Source organism: Bos grunniens, chromosome 18 (assembly GCF_055505025.1).
Source record: "Bos grunniens cultivar Pamir isolate PY7600 chromosome 18, Bosgru_T2T1.0, whole genome shotgun sequence".
Lineage (NCBI taxonomy): Eukaryota > Metazoa > Chordata > Mammalia > Artiodactyla > Bovidae > Bos > Bos grunniens.
The window spans coordinates 50,494,309-50,513,333 of NC_141182.1; the positions used below are offsets into that span (position 1 = coordinate 50,494,309).

Here is a 19,025-nt window from a genome sequence, read left to right on the forward strand (position 1 = left end):
TTCCTTTCCATTCAGTTCAGTTCAGTTCAGTCACTCAGTCGTGTCCGACTCTTTGCGACCCCATGAATTGCAGCACGCCAGGCCTCCCTGTCCATCACCAACTCCCGGAGTTTACTCAAACTCACGTCCATCGAGTCGGTGATGCCATCCATTACAGGTTATTAAAAGACACTGAGCATAGTTCCCTGTGCTATACAGTAGGTCCTTGTTGGTTATGTATTTTATGTATTGTTAAATGTCCCGTCCCCTCCTCCTAGTTCATGGTGAAGATGTAAGATGCTGGAGGAAACCGGCTCAGAATCACCACACAAGCCCGCACACGAGCACACACACGCAGATAGCAGTGAGGAAGGAGGTAGGGCAGGGTCGCCGCCGGGCACTAGGGTGTGGCCTCCGGGAGGCGGCCAAAGTCTCCGGCTTGCAGGTTCCTCCCGTGGGTCCACGCCCTACCTGGGGAGCGGGGAGCGGTCTCCGCCCCCTCGAACCTGGGGGACCTAGAACCGTTGGGGAGTGTGTCCCCGACATCAGGCGGCGGTGGTCGTCTGGGAGAAAGAAATCCGGCGGCGGGGAGAGAATCCCGCCCGCACGCAACGGGAGAGGCTCCGGTCCCGCCTCCCTCGGCAGGATTCCGGCGGGGAGGGAGGGAGCCGCCCCGCCCCCGCCCCCGACGAGCCGGGCCACGTGGGGCGTCTGAGAACCGGAGAAGCCGCAGACCTGCAGAGATGGAGGCGGCGGGCACCTGGGCGCTGCTGCTGCTGCTTCTCCTCCTGGTGGTGACGCTGGTGCTGCCTGCGACCTGGGACCGAGGCCACCTGCCCCCGGGGCCCACGCCGCTGCCGCTGCTGGGCAACCTCCTGCAGCTCCGGCCCGGGGCGCTCTACCTGGGGCTCCTGCGGGTGAGCGGCCGCGCGACGTCCCGGCTAGAGGAGAGCGGGTGGGAGGGGTGCCAGGGCCAAGAGACGCGAGGGGACCCCAAACCGGGAGACCACGCAGAGAGGCCCTTGAGTATCCTAGAAGATGCAGGCGAAGGGGCTACGGATGCCCCGGGATGGGGTGAGAGTAAGGGTCCCGGGCTGAGATAGTTGAAGGAGTGATGGTGAGAAAGGAGCCTAAGGTGGGGATGGCACCAGGAGAGGCAGAGAATCCTGGAGAGAGTGTGAGGGGTCGGAAGCAGGATCCAGAGTAGCAGGGGTCCCGGGTTAGAGAGACTGGGAGAATCCTAGGAAGGTTGGAGCGGGGTGCAGGGAACCGGAGCTGAGACAAGAGACCTCAAGCAGAAGAGACCGTGGTGGCTTGTCCCACTGGGAGAGGTATCGGGGAGATACAGGTGAGTCTCCTGAGGAGGGAGCAGAGAGTGAAAAGAAGGTGTGCCACCCCACCCCACCCCACCTCCCACCCACCCCCACCCCCCCCGCCCCTCACGCGGGGGAGTTGGAGGCTGGAGGATTCCAGGAATCTGTCTGCCCAGACTGATGGGGATACGGGCTGGAGGCTGGTGGCGGGGAGGCGGGGGGGGGGGGGGGGGGGGGGGGGGGGCGGGGGGGGGGGGAGAATACGTGGAACTCAGCTAGGAGGGAACTGGAAGCTCCTGGGAAGGAGAAAGTGGGGGAGAGAAAGAAGGCTGGGGTGGCCCCAACCTTTTCAGGGTCGGGGGGAAGAGAGGAAAGGCCAGAGGTTCCCCATTCTGGGGTCCTCCGTACAAGGCAAGGCCGGTAAAGGTCTTGTTTGAAAAGAGATAGTGCTGGTGCTTGGTGATATCTGCTCCCAGAATTTGAGTATTTAGCAGTGACTCAAAGTTTAGTATTTAGTCAGTTTTTTGGGGGGAGTGGGGATTAAGGAAGCCCACCATTATCATCCATGCCCATTTTTGCCGCTATATGTCTGAGTTGTGGGAGTAATGGTGGGTCTTGGGTCATCCTGGCATCAGAAGTTAGGGCTCTGCAGGGTAAGGGGATGGGGACCAGAGAGTGTGTTGGGTGATGGAGTTTGGGGATGGAGAGCTTTTGGGGGCAGGGGGCTGGGAGCCTGGTACAAAACAAGAACTGAATCTCCCAAAGGCACTATTTCCATTTGGGGTGAGGCAGAAGCAGAAGGGGTTCCTCTTAGGTGGTTCATCCAGAGACAAGGGGTCTCGATGGAGACAGACTTTGAGAGGCAGCAGCCTGCCCCGCATCACTCACGCTCCTCGCTCCCTGCTCCCAGCTGAGTAAGAAGTACGGACCAGTGTTCACCGTGTACCTGGGACCCTGGCGGCGCGTGGTGGTCCTGGTTGGGCATGAGGCTGTGCAGGAGGCCCTGGGAGGTCAGGCCGAGGAGTTCAGCGGGCGGGGGACGGTGGCAACGCTGGACGGGACCTTTGATAGCCACGGTGAGTCACAAGGGGAGCTAGAGGCTGCTGGGTCCCTTCACTCAGAGCCTGCCACCATTTATTGGCCTGTGGCCTTCTGTGCGTGGTTCAGGGTCTCTGGGCCTGTTTCCTCATTTGTAAAATGGAATGATAACAGTGCCTATTACCTATTACTGAAGGTTGCTCAAAGTCAGCACTCAGTTATCTGGTTGTAGTAGAGTTATTGCTGCTCCAGGGGAAGCCGCAGGGTTGGGAGGAAAAGGGAGAGCGTTTGAGACACTGGGAATTAGTGGGCAAACTCTCAAAATGTACAAACGAGTCTCTGTGTTAAGATTGAAAGCAGGAGGCCAGTGCTGGGTGCTCCAGGGAACATAGCAGTGAATAAACAGCCTCGGCCCTGCTTTCCCAGAGCGCACAGGTCAGGAGGAGACAGACTTGTCACTAGATAGTGACAGTCCAGAAAGATCAGGGCTGGCCTGCAGGAAGCCCTGGGACTGGTGGAATCGGAGGAGGCACCTGGCCCAGCCTGTCCAGGAGGTCTTCCTGAAAGATGGGGAGGCTGAGCTGAGACTCAGGGTTAGGGGAACAGTGTTTCAGGCAGAGAGACCAGCACCTACAAAAGCACGAAGGTGAGATGAGCATGCATTCATCGACTGACAACTTTTCATTACACCTGGCTGGGTACTGGGAACACAGCAGTAACAAATGTAATGACATGTTTTACTGTGGAAGTGATGAGCTGTGTGAGAAGACAATGGAGGGAGAGACTAGATTTCTAAAGCCAGGTGGTGCTAGTGGTAAAGAACCCCCCTGCCAATACAGGAGACGCCAGAGACTCAGGTTCGATTCCTGGGTTGGGAAGATCCCCTGGCGGAGGAAATGACAAGCCAGTATTCTTGTCTGGAAAATTTCATGGACAGAGGAGCCTGAAGGGCTACAGTCCATGGGGTTGCAAAGAGTCAAACATGACTGAGTATGCATGCACAGTCCTGAAAGCAGAACAGAGTGGACCTTTACTGGCCACAGGAGCAGAGGGAGTTGAGGGGAGAATGGAAGGAATCAGGGAAGGCTTCCTAGAGCAGGTGACATTTAAGCTGAGACCTCAAGGCTGAGTGGAGTTAGTTCAGTGAGGAGGAAGAGGTGAGTGGTCCAGGCAGAGGAAACAGCAGGGGCAGAGGCAGAGGGGACATGCTGACACCTTTGAGGAAGTGAGAAAAGGCCAGTGTGGGTGTATGAGGAACAAAGCTGGAGACATCTGCGGAGCCTGATCATGCAGAGCCTGAGTCAAGCCAGACTTTGGGTTTTCCTGGAAAAGAACAGAGTCAGAGTCAGAAAGGTCCTCTGGTTCCTGTGTGGGAGTCCAGAGAGGGGCTTGGGCTGGACCAGGGCTGGGGTCGTGGAGTGGGGAGGGGAGGTGGTCGGGAAAGAAATGCAGGACTCTGGGCAGGGAATGGGACGCTCGGTGGCTGAGCCAAGGAGAGATGCTGAGGCCAGTGTGGGGCCCAGTGGAGGGATGGATGGGCAGGGGACATCCAGAAGGAGGCATCCAGGAGGCCACTGTAGGCTGGCATTCTACAAGTGGAAACAGCTCAGAACAGGGAAGGGTCTGTCCAGAGCAAGTCTCTTGGATAAAGACGAAAACAGTGCAATTCCTTCCTCCTCCTTCCCTGGACCCAATGCCCATGCATGCATGCTAAGTCACTTCAGTGATGTCCGACTCTTTGGAACCCTATAGACTGTAGCCCGCCAGGCTCCTCTGTCCTCTGTCCATGGGATTCTCCAGCAAATAATACTAGAGTGGATTGCCATTTCCTTCTCCAAGGGATCTTCCCAACCCAGGGATCGAACCCGCCTCTCTTATATGTCCTGGATTGGCAGACAGGTTCTTTACCGCTTGGGCCAGCTGAGAAGACCTGCATAAATGTTAAGATAGATAGATAGAAGGGTGGGAGGGAGGGAGAAAGAGGAAGAGGAAGGAAGGATAAATGGATGGGTGGGTGAATAGAGGAATAAAAAGATGGATAGAGAGAAGAAAGGAAGACATCTTCATTCACCTTGGTGAATTATCCGGAGTCTGGATAATCCCCGTTAATGACTCCCCAGGAGGTCAGCCTCTGATGCAAGGTTTGGCACTGACGGAGCACCTCCTGAGTCCTCCTCCCTGGACTAGGCTCATATGGACTCAGGACAGGGCACCTCCCTGGGAGGAAGGGAGGAGTCCTGGGGATCAGGGGGAGGGCCAGTCCCTCCTTGAGCCTAGCCGTCTGTGCAGGGGTGTTCTTCTCCAACGGGGAGCGATGGAGGCAGCTGAGGAAGTTCACCACAGTGGCCCTGCGGGACCTAGGCATGGGGAAGCGAGAAGGCGAGGAGCTGATCCAGGCGGAGGCCCGATGTCTGGTGGAGGCGCTGCAGGGGACAAAAGGTCAGCAGGGCGGCCGACTGTGGCAGGAACTTCTTCCCTGAGGGCCAGGCTGGGCGATCTGTTTACTCCGCCTCTGTCTTCCTCCACCTTTCATCCGCCCTGCTATCTCCCTGAGGGCCCGTGTCCCTGGCACTGCCACGTCACTCTTTCTGCCTCTTCTTTTTCTCTGTGTGTGCTCAGTCATGTCAGACTCTTTGTGACCCTGTGGACTATAGCCCGCCAAGCTCCTCCATCCATGGGATTCTCCAGGCAAGAATACTGGAGCAGGTTGTCACATCCTCCTCTAATAGATCTTCCCGACCCAGGGATTAAACCTGCATCTCCTTCATCTCCCGCCCTGGAAGGTGGAATCTTTACCACTGGGCCACCTTTCTCTATTTTTCTGTTATTCTCTCCTGTAAGTCTATCTCTCACTCTCTCTCTCTTTTTCCCCCTGGCCAAGCCAAGCCAAGTGGCATGTGGGATCTAGTTCTCTGATCACCCCTGCAGTGAGAGTGCAGAATCTTCGCCACTGGACCCCCAGGGAATACCCCATGTCCAGCTCTCCTTCCCAGTCTGTCTCTCTCAGTATCTCTCTTTCACTGACTCTGTCTCCCTATCTCTCTCTATCTCAATCTGCTGTCTCTGTCTCCCTCTGTGCCTGTCTCTTTCCGGTGCTGTTGAGCCCCTATTCCATCTTTGTGGACCAGCTCTGCCCAAGTCAGTTCTGCTCTGCCTGTCTCCATCACAGCCTCCCCGCTGTCCCCCCCTCCCCAGGACGGCCGTTTGACCCCTCCCTGCTGCTGGCCCAGGCCACCTGCAACATCATCTGCTCCCTAGTCTTCGACCTCCGCCTCCCCTACGACAATGAGGAGTTCCAGGCTGTGGTCCGGGCGGCTGGTGGCATCGCCGTGGGGGTCAGCTCCCCGTGGGGCCAGGTAAGTGGCTGGGACCCCTCTCTGGCCACCTTCCCCAAAGGCTCCTGCCCGCCTCTTCCAGGTAACCCCAGAGCGCCCTGTCCACCTGCCCCTCCACCCTGGTGCAGGGCCCCCATGGAAACAGCTGTTGTTCTCCCCACAGACCTACGAGATGTTCTCCCGGTTCCTACAGCGCCTCCCGGGCCCCCACACGCAGCTCCTCGGCCACTTGGGCACCGTGGCCGCCTTCGCCGCCCAGCAGGTGTGGCAGCACAAGGGGAGCCTGGGCACCTCAGGCCCCGTGCACGATCTCGTGGATGCCTTCCTGCTGAAGATGGCAAAGGTGGGGAAGGTTAGGGTTGGGGGGCCTCCTGGCCGGCCCCATCCGGGTGGTGCAGCTGGGACGCTCTGTCACCCTCCCTCTTTCTCTCTGCACGTCCCTCTGTGAATGCAGGTCTGAGTCCCTTGCATCTTCTGCCTCCAACCTCAGCTCCCTGCCCAGGCCTCAAGCCCCTTGACCTGCTGCTGTCAACCCTGACCGTCACTTCCCCACACCCACACAGGACAGTTCCTATCAATTACAATGGTTTACTTACGAAACCTTGCAATAGAAAATTACACTAAGAAAGTCCTCTTTATTAATTGAGAACAACCAGCATATGAGAAAATTCGCAGTACGATGACCCCTGTGGAAATAACTAGTTTTTAATTGTACACACTTTGCAATTAGGGGAGATATTCAGGGCCACAGTCTTTGAATACATGCAGCCACCCTGTTCATGGAGAGAGAGGAATTTTTTTCTTAACTCTGTGGCCCTACTTCTTTTTTTTTTTTTTGCCATGCCACTCAGTTTGTGGGATCTTAGTTCCCCGACTGGGGATTGAACCCAGGCCCTCAGCAATGAAAGTATGGAGCCCTAACCACTGAACTGCCAGGGAATTCCCATTTCCTTTCATTTTTTGAATTAAAAAGATTTAATTATATTTGAGATGAACAGATATTACTGTATATAAAATAGATAAACAGATAGATAAACTGTATAGTACAGGGAAGTATATTTAATGTCTTGTAATAACCTATAATGGAAGAGTTTGAAAAAGAATGTATATAGTATGATTATATACATTCTGTATACAATCTGTATACAATCTGTATACATTCTGTATACAATCTGTATACATTCTGTATACAATCTGTATACAATCTGTATACATTCTGTATACAATCTGTATACAATCTGTATACATTCTGTATACATTCTGTATACAATCTGTATACAATCTGTATACAATCTGTATACAATCTGTATACATTCTGTATACAATCTGTATACAATCTGTATACAATCTGTATACATTCTGTATACATTCTGTATACATTCTGTATACAATCTGTATACAATCTGTATACATTCTGTATACAATCTGTATACAATCTGTATACAATCTGTATACATTCTGTATACAATCTGTATACAATCTGTATACATTCTGTATACAATCTGTATACAATCTGTATACATTCTGTATACATTCTGTATACAATCTGTATACAATCTGTATACATTCTGTATACAATCTGTATACAATCTGTATACAATCTGTATACATTCTGTATACAATCTGTATACAATCTGTATACATTCTGTATACATTCTGTATACAATCTGTATACATTCTGTATACATTCTGTATACAATCTGTATACAATCTGTATACATTCTGTATACAATCTGTATACAATCTGTATACATTCTGTATACAATCTGTATACAATCTGTATACATTCTGTATACAATCTGTATACAATCTGTATACATTCTGTATACAATCTGTATACAATCTGTATACATTCTGTATACATTCTGTATACAATCTGTATACAATCTGTATACATTCTGTATACATTCTGTATACAATCTGTATACATTCTGTATACAATCTGTATACAATCTGTATACATTCTGTATACAATCTGTATACAATCTGTATACAATCTGTATACAATCTGTATACATTCTGTATACAATCTGTATACAATCTGTATACATTCTGTATACAATCTGTATACAATCTGTATACATTCTGTATACATTCTGTATACAATCTGTATACAATCTGTATACATTCTGTATACATTCTGTATACAATCTGTATACAATCTGTATACAATCTGTATACATTCTGTATACAATCTGTATACAATCTGTATACATTCTGTATACAATCTGTATACAATCTGTATACAATCTGTATACATTCTGTATACAATCTGTATACAATCTGTATACATTCTGTATACATTCTGTATACAATCTGTATACAATCTGTATACATTCTGTATACATTCTGTATACAATCTGTATACATTCTGTATACATTCTGTATACAATCTGTATACATTCTGTATACAATCTGTATACAATCTGTATACATTCTGTATACATTCTGTATACAATCTGTATACAATCTGTATACATTCTGTATACAATCTGTATACAATCTGTATACATTCTGTATACAATCTGTATACATTCTGTATACATTCTGTATACAATCTGTATACATTCTGTATACATTCTGTATACAATCTGTATACAATCTGTATACAATCTGTATACATTCTGTATACAATCTGTATACATTCTGTATACAATCTGTATACAATCTGTATACATTCTGTATACAATCTGTATACAATCTGTATACATTCTGTATACAATCTGTATACAATCTGTATACATTCTGTATACATTCTGTATACAATCTGTATACAATCTGTATACATTCTGTATACATTCTGTATACAATCTGTATACATTCTGTATACAATCTGTATACAATCTGTATACAATCTGTATACATTCTGTATACAATCTGTATACAATCTGTATACAATCTGTATACATTCTGTATACAATCTGTATACAATCTGTATACATTCTGTATACAATCTGTATACAATCTGTATACATTCTGTATACATTCTGTATACAATCTGTATACAATCTGTATACATTCTGTATACATTCTGTATACAATCTGTATACAATCTGTATACATTCTGTATACAATCTGTATACAATCTGTATACATTCTGTATACAATCTGTATACAATCTGTATACAATCTGTATACATTCTGTATACAATCTGTATACAATCTGTATACATTCTGTATACATTCTGTATACAATCTGTATACAATCTGTATACATTCTGTATACATTCTGTATACAATCTGTATACATTCTGTATACATTCTGTATACAATCTGTATACATTCTGTATACATTCTGTATACAATCTGTATACAATCTGTATACATTCTGTATACAATCTGTATACAATCTGTATACATTCTGTATACAATCTGTATACAATCTGTATACATTCTGTATACAATCTGTATACATTCTGTATACATTCTGTATACAATCTGTATACAATCTGTATACATTCTGTATACAATCTGTATACAATCTGTATACATTCTGTATACAATCTGTATACAATCTGTATACATTCTGTATACAATCTGTATACATTCTGTATACATTCTGTATACAATCTGTATACAATCTGTATACATTCTGTATACAATCTGTATACAATCTGTATACATTCTGTATACAATCTGTATACAATCTGTATACATTCTGTATACAATCTGTATACAATCTGTATACAATCTGTATACAATCTGTATACATTCTGTATACAATCTGTATACAATCTGTATACATTCTGTATACAATCTGTATACAATCTGTATACAATCTGTATACATTCTGTATACAATCTGTATACAATCTGTATACATTCTGTATACAATCTGTATACAATCTGTATACATTCTGTATACAATCTGTATACATTCTGTATACAATCTGTATACAATCTGTATACATTCTGTATACAATCTGTATACATTCTGTATACAATCTGTATAACTCTGCTGTAGACTGGAAACATCATAAGTCAACCAGACTTCTGTAAAAAACTAAAATGTAAAAATTTTGGAAGTTCCCTGGTGGTCCAGTTGTTGGGACTCCATGCTTTTGCTGCCTAGGTTCGATTCCTGGTCAGGGAACTAGGAGCCCACAGACTGTGTGGCATGATCAAAAAAAAAAAATGAAGTATACAGTTTAGTAGTGTTAGATATTACGTCATCACCACCCATCGCCAAAACTCTTTTCAGCCAGCAAAACTGAAATTCTGTACTCATTAAAAGACAGCTCCCCCTTCTTCCCTCCTCCAGCCCCCAGCCATCCCCTTCTACATTTTTTCTCTATGAATTTGACTACTCTAGGCACCTCATGTGTGTGTGTTAGTAGCTAAATTGTGTCCGAATCTTTGTGATCCTATGGATTATAGCCTGTAGGGCTCCTCTGTCCATGCAGTTCTCCAGACAAAAATACGGGAGTGGGTAGCCATTCCCTTCTCCAGGGGAGCTTCCTGACCCGGGAATCGGACCCAGGTCTCCCACAGCAGGCGGATGCTTCACCATCTGAGCCACCAGCATTTGTCTTTTTGTGGCTTATCTCACTTAATGTCCTCAGGATTCATTATCCTCGTGACAAGATTTCCCTCCTTATTAAGGCTGAATTGTATAAATATAGCACATTTTCTTTATCCATTCATCCATCGGTGGACACTTGGATTACTTCCACCTTTTGGCTAATGTGAATAATGCTGTGATGAACATGGGGTGTGCAAATGTCCTTCGAGATCCTGCTTTCTATTTATTTTCTTGCTTTCTACTCTTTTGAATAAATCCCCAGAAATGGAATTGCTAGATCACATGGTAATCCTGTTTGTAGCTTTGGAGGTACAGCAGTCTATACCATTTACCATAATAGCTGCACCCTGCTTTTTTTTTTTTTTTTGGCTGCACTGGGTCTTCATTGCTGCGCTTGAGCTTTCTCTAGTTGCGGTGAGCAGGGGCTACTTTTCTTTGTGGAGCACGGGCTTCTCACTGCGGTGGCTTCTCTCGGTGCAGAGCATGGGCTTTAGGAGTGTGGGCTCTGTAGTTGTGGTGCACAGGCTTAGTCGCTCTGCAGCATGTGGGATCTTCCCGGACCCATGTTCACTGAGTTGGCAGTCAGGTTCTTAACCACGGGGCCACCAGGGAAGTCCCTGCTGCACCCTTTCATATGTCCCCTTGGTGATAGGGGTTCCGGTTTCTCCACATCCTCATCAACACTTGTCATTTTCTGTTTGGGTTTTTTTAATCATAGCCACTCTTTCATTTTTAAACCATTTCAAGCCAACAGAAGTAATGTCAAGACCCGACTTTCCCATACATTTTATTTAAACTCCCTGACAAAGCTTTTCACTTGCGGCCTTATGCCCTACACGTGACTGTGCTGGGTCTCTTCTGCCTGCATCCCGTGTTGTCTGAGTCCCTCTGCTTGGTTTCTCCTAGGAGAAGCAAGACCCAAACACAGAATTCACCGCCAAGAACCTCCTGATGACGGTCGTGTATCTGCTGTTTGCCGGGACAGTGACGGTCAGCACCACGATTCGCTTCACCCTGCTGCTCCTGCTGAAATACCCTCAGGTCCAAGGTAGGAGCCTTCTCCACCAGCCAGGCCCCGGGAACAGGAGGGAGGGCTCGAGAAGAAGAATGTTCAGGAGAGTGGGCAGTCTGAGCCAGAGCATGGAGCCGAGAATGAGCCCGGACATCCAGGGTGTCTGAGGAGCGGGAAGTTTGGGGACTGCCGCTGCAGCCCGAGGCACAGTGAAATGAGAAAGGAGGCAAGAGATGTCTCCGGCCTTGCTGCCTTGGTAGTACATTGTACGCCTAACCCTGAGCAGTGGGGAGCCATGAAGGGCTGTTGAGCAGGGGAGGGCAAGGTCAAATTAGCATTTTAGAAAAATGTTTTGGTCTGTAGGTTGTAGAGTATGAAAGAGGATGCCAGGAGGTCAGGGTGGAGCCAGGGCAGGGACCTGGGTGGGAGAGAACAGGGCTGTGCCAGGCTGTGAAGAGGGAAGAGGGGGCCTGGTAGGCAGGTGGTAGAGGATGACAAGGGAGGGAGGTGTCCAGGGACAGGCCCAGGGCTCTGGCCAGGGGATGGGGGAGCCGTGAGGCCACCCTGAGATGGGGGCAGAGGGATGAGGAGCTATTTCAGGGGAGACGCTGAGGCCGTGCGTGCGTGCTCAATTGCTCAGTCGTGCCCAACTCTTTGCAGACTGTAGCCCGCCAGGCTCCTCTGTCCATGGAATTTCCCAGGGAAGAATACTGGGGCAGGATGCCATTCTTCTTCCAGGGGATCTTTCCAGCACAGGGGTCGAACTTGAGCCTCCTACGTTGGCAGGCAGGTTCTTTACCACCGAGCCACTGGGGAAGCCCCATTTGGAGACAGTTTGAGTGTGAGCAGCCTGGGACCACCAGGGGGAGGCATCCAACCCGGGTCAGAACTGAAGATAAAAAACAAACTGGGGTTATCAGAGCACAGGCAAGACCTGAAGCTGTGTTAGTGAGGGAGGGCAAGGAATGTGCCCCAAGGCACTGCAGCATTTCAGGGGGAGGCCACTCCATCAAATGCCATCGAGCGAGTGGGATGGGATGACAGGGAAGCTGGGACCTGGTGGCCTCGGTGGTCAGCTGCGATTTCAGCTCACCAGGCCTCAGTGTCCTTATCTGGGAAATGGGGCTACGTAATGGCTCCCCCACCACCACAGGATTGCTGTGGGAATTGGAAGAAAAGAGACGTGATGCCCAGCACACGGGATGTCTGGGCTGTGGAGGGCCAGAGGACTCTCCCTCCCTGCCCGCCAGCCTCACCCCTAACCATAACTGATCAAGAAGATGGGAGTTCCCTGGTGGTCCAGCAGTTAGGAGGCCACGCTTTCACTGCCAAGGGCTTGGGTCCGATCCCTGGTCAGGAAACTAAGATTTGGGCAGCACAGCTAAATAAATAAATAAAAGTTTTAAGAAGAAGAAGAAGGTGAGATGTCCAAGGGGAGATCACAGGACCCGGCCCAGCCTTTGACCTCCAATTTTCCTCTTCTTGCGTGCAGAGCGTGTGCAGGAGGAGCTGATGCGAGAGCTGGGGGCCGGCCAGAGGCCAAGCCTGGGGGACCGAGCCCGCCTCCCCTACACGGATGCAGTTCTGCATGAGGCGCAGCGGCTGCTGGCGCTGGTACCCATGGGAATACCCCGAGCCCTCACCAAGACCACCCGCTTCCGGGGGTACACCCTGCCACAGGTAGGTTTTCCCATCAGCCAGACGCAGCGGCTATCTCTCCCCTGAGCCTTGGGTCCGAGCCGCTCGCTGTCTTTGTTTCTGGATCTTGGTCTGGTTTTCTGTGTCTTCGTCTTCCTCCTCTCTGTCTCTCCTCTCTGGATGACATCTTCCTCTCTTTTTCTGTCCTTGTCTCTGCACCTCTGTTGCCTTCTGTGTACATCTTCTCTTGCATTTTGACGCCCTCTCTGAGCTTGTTTGCCCATGTGTCCAATGGATCCTAATTCTTTGTTGTTCAGTCGCTAAGTGGAGTCTGACTCTTTGCGACCCCACAAACTGCAGCCCACCAGGCTTCTCTGTGCCCCGCTATTCTGCCTCCTTCCAGTTGTGGCTGAGACAAGCAGATAAGGTGACAGGCAGGGAAGCAAGTTGAGAACTGAGGGCCAACGGAGGCCTCTCCCCTCCACCCTCCCCATTCCCCTCCTCGCTGCAAAGGCAATCAGGCTCTCCTTCCCTCCACACCTACACACTTAGTTCCTGCCCCTTCATTTGAGAACAACTCACAGCTAGCGCCACCAGGGGGCGACATCTCCCTGGAAACCGCAAGTGCCTTTCTGGCAAGCTGCTCCTTGAGTTCGTTGTAGAATCCAACTCAAAGCAGTTAGAATCCAGTCCTGCTGTTTTCTAGCTGAGACATGGAGCAAATCACTTCGCCCTCCATCTACTTCTCTGCTAAATCGGAAACAATAATATTATCAATTTGAAATTGTAAGGAATCTGTGACATGACGCTTGTGAAACACCAAATGAGAGACTTCCCCAGTGGTTCAGTGGTTAAGACCCCCAAACTTCCAATGCAGGGGGCACAGGTTCAATCCCTGGTAGGGGAAGTAAGGTCCCACATGCCATGTGGCGTGGCCAAAAAGAAAAACTCCAAAACACCAAATGAGATGTGCAGGAAGTGGGGCTCCTACGTACCCCACAGCAGCAACTATTACCAAAGCAACGACCATTGCAACTACAATAACTACGATAATGGCAACAGCAGTTACAGGCATCAGTGATCGAGGACCTGCTGTGTGCCAGATATTATTCTAAACGCTTTGCACGTATTACCTTATTTAACCTTCGGAGCAACACTATAGCTTTATCATGCCCACTTTACAGATGCGGAAACTGAGCCCTGAGAGGTTAGATTTGCCAAGCTCACCCAGCCTGTGAGCAATAGGGTAGGATTTAAGCCCAGAGCCTATGCTTTAACCATTGCTATCTGTCTTTCTCTTCTTTTTTTTAATCTCTTTTCTGAACAGCGACAGTATGACCTTCTCCTCAGTGCTCACTCAACCTTCCCAATTCAGAGCCCCAGTAGCCAGTATCCTTAATAAAGGAGGTCCCTCACCCTCTCCTCAGATTCCCAACCTTCGTTCACCCTCCACCATAGTCTTGGGAACACGGGGACTCTGATCTCAGCTGAAGGGGCTGCCCGTCTCCCCAAATCCGAGCAGGGGGATGCCTTCATGGACAGCCCTCACTCACCCACCTTTCACCTTCAGAAAACCATAGTGGCAGAAAGCTGGACTCTGAGCTAAGTGGCTTAGGATAGCCACAGCTTAATCACAGTGTACCCTCAAGGTATAATAACAAATGTAAAAATAATAAACTCTGCCAAAGCCATGTCCAGATGTTTGCCTCAAGCAAGTTGCTTAAGATCTCTGAGCCTTTGTTTTCCCATCTTTTTTTTTTTTGGCTGCGCAACTTGCAACTATTAATAGCTCCCTGACCAAGGATCAAACCTATGTCCCCTGCAGTTGAAGCACAGAGTCCTAACCATTGGACTGCCAGGGAAGTCCCCCATCTTTAAAATAGGGATCATATTAATAACTGTTCCCTGGACTTGTTAAATGAAGAAGGAAATGGCAACCCACTCCAGTACTCTTTCCGGGAAAATCCCATGGACAGAGGAGCCTGGCGGGCTATAGTCCCTGGGGTCGCAAAGAGTCAGATACGCCTGAGCACTCACACATACCTGCAGACTTGTTAAAAAGATTTAGTGAGTTTGTGTATCTTTGTGAGTAAGTATAATATGTGTATATAGTATATACAAGGTAATATATGTAATACTTAATAAGATGCCTGATCCATAAAAGTACTCAGTAAACATGATGCTGCTATGTTTTGTGAGTCAGTTTCCCCAGACTCCAGACTGCTGTGTTCTGCCCTCAGGAACTGAAAACCTGGGGGGTGAGAGATATTTGTAGTTTGGGGTGTTTTTTATATTTTTTTATGTCCCCACTGTTTTCCAAGAGCTTAGGGGCCAGAATTTTGGAGGGAGGGCGGGGTTAGGGGGCGCTGTACTGGGTCTTCGTTACGGCGTATAGGCTTCTCTAGTTGCCCCTCGGCATGCAGGATCTTCGTTCCCCAACAAATGTCCCCTGCGTTGGAAGGCAGATTCTTAGCCACTGGGCCACCAGGGGAGTCTGGATATTTGTAGCTTTGTTATGACCTCCCCTGGTGGCTCAGATGGTAAAGAATCTGCCTGCAGTGCGGGAAATCCCTGGGTCAGGAAGATTCCCTTGGAGTAGGAAACGGCAACCCACTCCAGTATTCTTGCCTGGAGAACGCCATGGACGGAGGAGCCTGGCGGGCTACAGTCTATGGGGTCGCAAAGAGTCGGACATGGCTGAGCGACTACCACCACCATAGGGCACAGAGGTCTTCCCCCTTCTTGGCTCCATCCTGCATGACCCCGCTGTCTTCGAAGAGCCCAAGGAGTTCAACCCAGGCCGATTCCTGGACGCGGATGGGAAGTTCAAGAAGCACGAGGCGTTCCTGCCCTTCTCCTTAGGTATCTTTTGGGGCCGCCCCTGCCCACTCACAGGTCCCCCTGTGCCTGGCAGGGAGAGCGGCTGGCCTAGCGCCACCTCTCTCTTCCCTCCAGGTAAGCGTGTCTGCCTCGGGGAGGGCCTGGCTCGGACCGAACTCTTCCTCCTGTTCACCGCCATCCTGCAGGCCTTCTCACTGGAGGGCCCGTGCCCGCTGGGCGCCCTGAGCCTCCAGCCGGCCATCAGTGGCCTTTTCAACATCCCCCAAGCCTTCCAGCTGCAATTCCGGCCCCGCTGACCTCCACCCCACCCCTACCTGCTGTGTGGACCGGATGACAGAGGGAGCCTTGGGAGGGTGGCAGCCTCGACGGTGGGCATGGACACGGCTGTGTCTCCAGAGCCAAATGTCTACACCACAGGCAGCCTCATTCACACCCGTGTAGGTGTATATTCACACACGTATGTTCAGCCTCCACATCCGCAGGGTCATCAGCACCCAGACACACCCACAAGAACCATAAGGCAACTGCACCACACTGCTTTCTAAAGACAGAAATTCAGCCCATCTGAAATCACGACCACATACCCAGATAACCCACCGACTCAACACACAGCACAACCACCCTGGACTCAGCCCACACGTGGGCATTCAGCTGCTGCCTTTACAACTCACGGAAATGGCCACAGTGTTTGTGGCCCTCATGCCCTCTGAGCACATCAAATTTACCGGTGCCACCGTCTCTGGGAGCCTGGAGCAGAGACCCCAGGCTGGGTCATATCACCACACACATGTCCTCAGAGAGGTATGTCCCTTGGTGACCCTACCGCTATCTAGGCATAAGACTGTCGCCATCCACAGGCCCCCAACCCTCGAAGGACACAGCCAGCCCACGTGTGTGTGACACGAGCCTGACTGCTGGATATCTCCCTGCTAAGACACAACACAGCCTCGGGGGCTGCAGTTGCAGCCTCCTCTGCACCTTCAGCCAAGGGCATCCCCTTTGCAGGTACCCTGATCCTAAGAAGCCCCCAAATACAGACACAACCCAGTGTGCAATTGTGCACACAAGCCTGGAGACCAGGTAAAGTTGGACACACGTGGACCCCCAGGCCAGGGTAGCGCACACGCGCGCGCGCGCACACACACACACACATGCCAGCTTATATCAGGGATTGAACCCATGTCTCTTATGTCTCCTGCATGGGCAGGCACATTCTTTGCCACTGCGCCTCCAGGGAAGGCCTAGCTAGCCTCCCCTGCTCGCCTCCCCGCCCCCACCAGCACACACACTGACCCACCGCCCTGACTCTGCGTCACAGTCCCAGCTAGACCCCATGGAAGGAGCCAGATTCCAGTTCCCCGTGTCAGGGAAGAGGCCAGGTCTGACGTCCTTGCCACTTGGAAGGTCCCCGTTTTGCAATAAAAGTTTGTTTCTGGCCCCGGGGCTGGGCCTAGTCTGAGTGTGACAGTGTCCATTATTGTGAGTAAGGGGTGGGGACGGGGGTCCACCCCTCCCTCGAGGCTAGGCGGGAACTGAAAAACATGGCCCCCGCCTACCCTGGCTGTTGACATCAGTAGCAGATGTGGAGGTGGGGGGGAGGGGAGCTGTCCTAGGCCTCACTTCCGGTGAGGCTGGCGGGGGGAGGGGCAGGACTGGGGGGCGGGGGCTTGGGGCGGTGGGGGGACCTCAGTTTGGGACAGCCCGAAGGTGACCGCCCAGCACCCTGGGCACCCTCCCAAAATGAAAGCAGATGCTGAAACACAAACCCTACCCTTCAGTCTGGCCTCTCCTGCCACCCCTTCCCTCCCTTCTCTTCACAAGGGAGCCAGAAGCATCTTTTTATTTGTCAACTATCTAGTAAGGAAGTTTTCAAATATACAGTAGTAGAGAGAATAGGACAGTGGGCCCATGACCCGGCCTCAACTTTCTGCTAATTTTATTTCTCTTACGATGATTTTAAAGCCAATCTCAGAAAATGATTGAATACACATCCTAATTGGAAAAGACATTCCCCCTGCCAACGTTTTTTTTCCATTTCTTATTTTCTTTTATAAAGTCATTATGTTGGACCTGACGATTTTTTTTCTTTTAAAATATTCATTTATTTATATATTTATGGCTGTGTTGGGTCTTAACTTCGGCACGCCAGCTCTTCATTGCAGCATGCGGGCTTCTCGCTAGTTGTGGCTCACAGGCCCAGTAGTTGAGCCTAGCTGCCCCGTTGTGGGCTTAGTTGCCGCGTGGCATGTAAGATCTTATTTCCCTGACCAGGGGTCGAACCTGAGTGCCCTGTATTACAAGTCAAATTCTTAACCACTGGGCCCACCAGGGAAGTCCCCCCTCTCCTGCAACATTTTATTATGACAGTTTTCAAACATGCAGCAAAGTTGAAGGGATTATTCGGGAACATCCGTGGGACACTACCTACATTCTCCCACCTTGGTTGCCCTGCTTCATCAGTACATTTCTATCCACCTGCCCATCCAACTCTTTTTTTTTTTTAAAGCATTTTAAGACAAATTGCAAAGACTTCCCTGGCAGTCTAGTGGTTAGGACTCCACCCTTCCACTGCTTGGGGTGAGGTGGGGGGAACAGGTTCGGTCCCTGGTCAGGATACTAAGATTCCACATGCCATTCGGCACAGCCAAAACAAACAAAAGATTGCAGATATAGGCCTCTGAAAGCTTCAGCGATGCATAGATTGTTGGCTAAAGTTTTTTTTTTTTAATTTTCCATGATGTCATCACTTTATTTTTTGGCTTAAGTTCTACGGAGGTAGCACAGAATAGTGATATGATAGAAAATAGAAAGACGAGACTGGGGTCACATCTTAACTTTGCCACTTTCTAGTTAATGATGCCTTCACTGAGGGTTGAGCATCTAAAAGACACACAATTTAACATGCTCCCAAAGTAGGGGACACAAGTTTGATCCCTGGCCAGGGAGCTAAGATCTCACATGCTGCATGGCATGGCCAAAGAAATAATTAAAAACGAAAACAATAAAATATGTACTTAATTTAAAGGAAGGGATGTGAAAAATTCTGGAACTTCACAGGCATAAATAACGTAACGTAAAATATATGTTACGTTCTTCGATTTATTATTATTGCTACTTTTCATGTCCTGGACAGAAGAGCCTGGTGGGCCACAGTCCATGGAGTCACAAGAGTTGGACATGACTTATTGACTGGATACTTACTCACTTTTTATGTCAGTAGGATACGAAAAGGAATGAATGAGGTTTGAGGTTTGCTCTTTTTATTTAAATTAAGGCAGCGGGGATGTCTTTGGTGGTCTAGTGACTAAAACTCCATGCTCCCAATGCAAGGGACATAGGTTCGGTCTC

The 19,025-nt window shown here is 49.4% G+C and overlaps 1 protein-coding gene across 4 annotated transcripts; it reads left to right on the top strand.

Annotated features, from left to right (window-relative positions):
- The first annotated feature begins 416 nt into the window (after positions 1-416).
- CYP2S1 (cytochrome P450 family 2 subfamily S member 1) lies at positions 417-17,137 on the top strand. Of its 4 annotated transcripts, none has more exons than XM_086352640.1 (9): positions 417-896; positions 2,203-2,368; positions 4,620-4,769; positions 5,526-5,686; positions 5,829-6,008; positions 11,093-11,234; positions 12,691-12,878; positions 15,557-15,698; positions 15,792-17,137. In XM_086352640.1, exons 1-9 carry the CDS (start codon positions 723-725, stop codon positions 15,971-15,973), a joined length of 1,485 nt encoding a protein of 494 aa, XP_086208766.1. In that variant the 5' UTR covers positions 417-722; the 3' UTR covers positions 15,974-17,137. The 4 variants fall into 4 exon arrangements, 3 of the variants coding, with proteins under 3 accessions (XP_086208766.1, XP_086208769.1, XP_086208768.1); XR_015146030.1 differs by having other exon boundaries at positions 463-896; positions 14,164-15,698; XM_086352643.1 differs by lacking the exon at positions 15,557-15,698 and having other exon boundaries at positions 463-896.
- Positions 17,138-19,025: the final 1,888 nt, after the last annotated feature.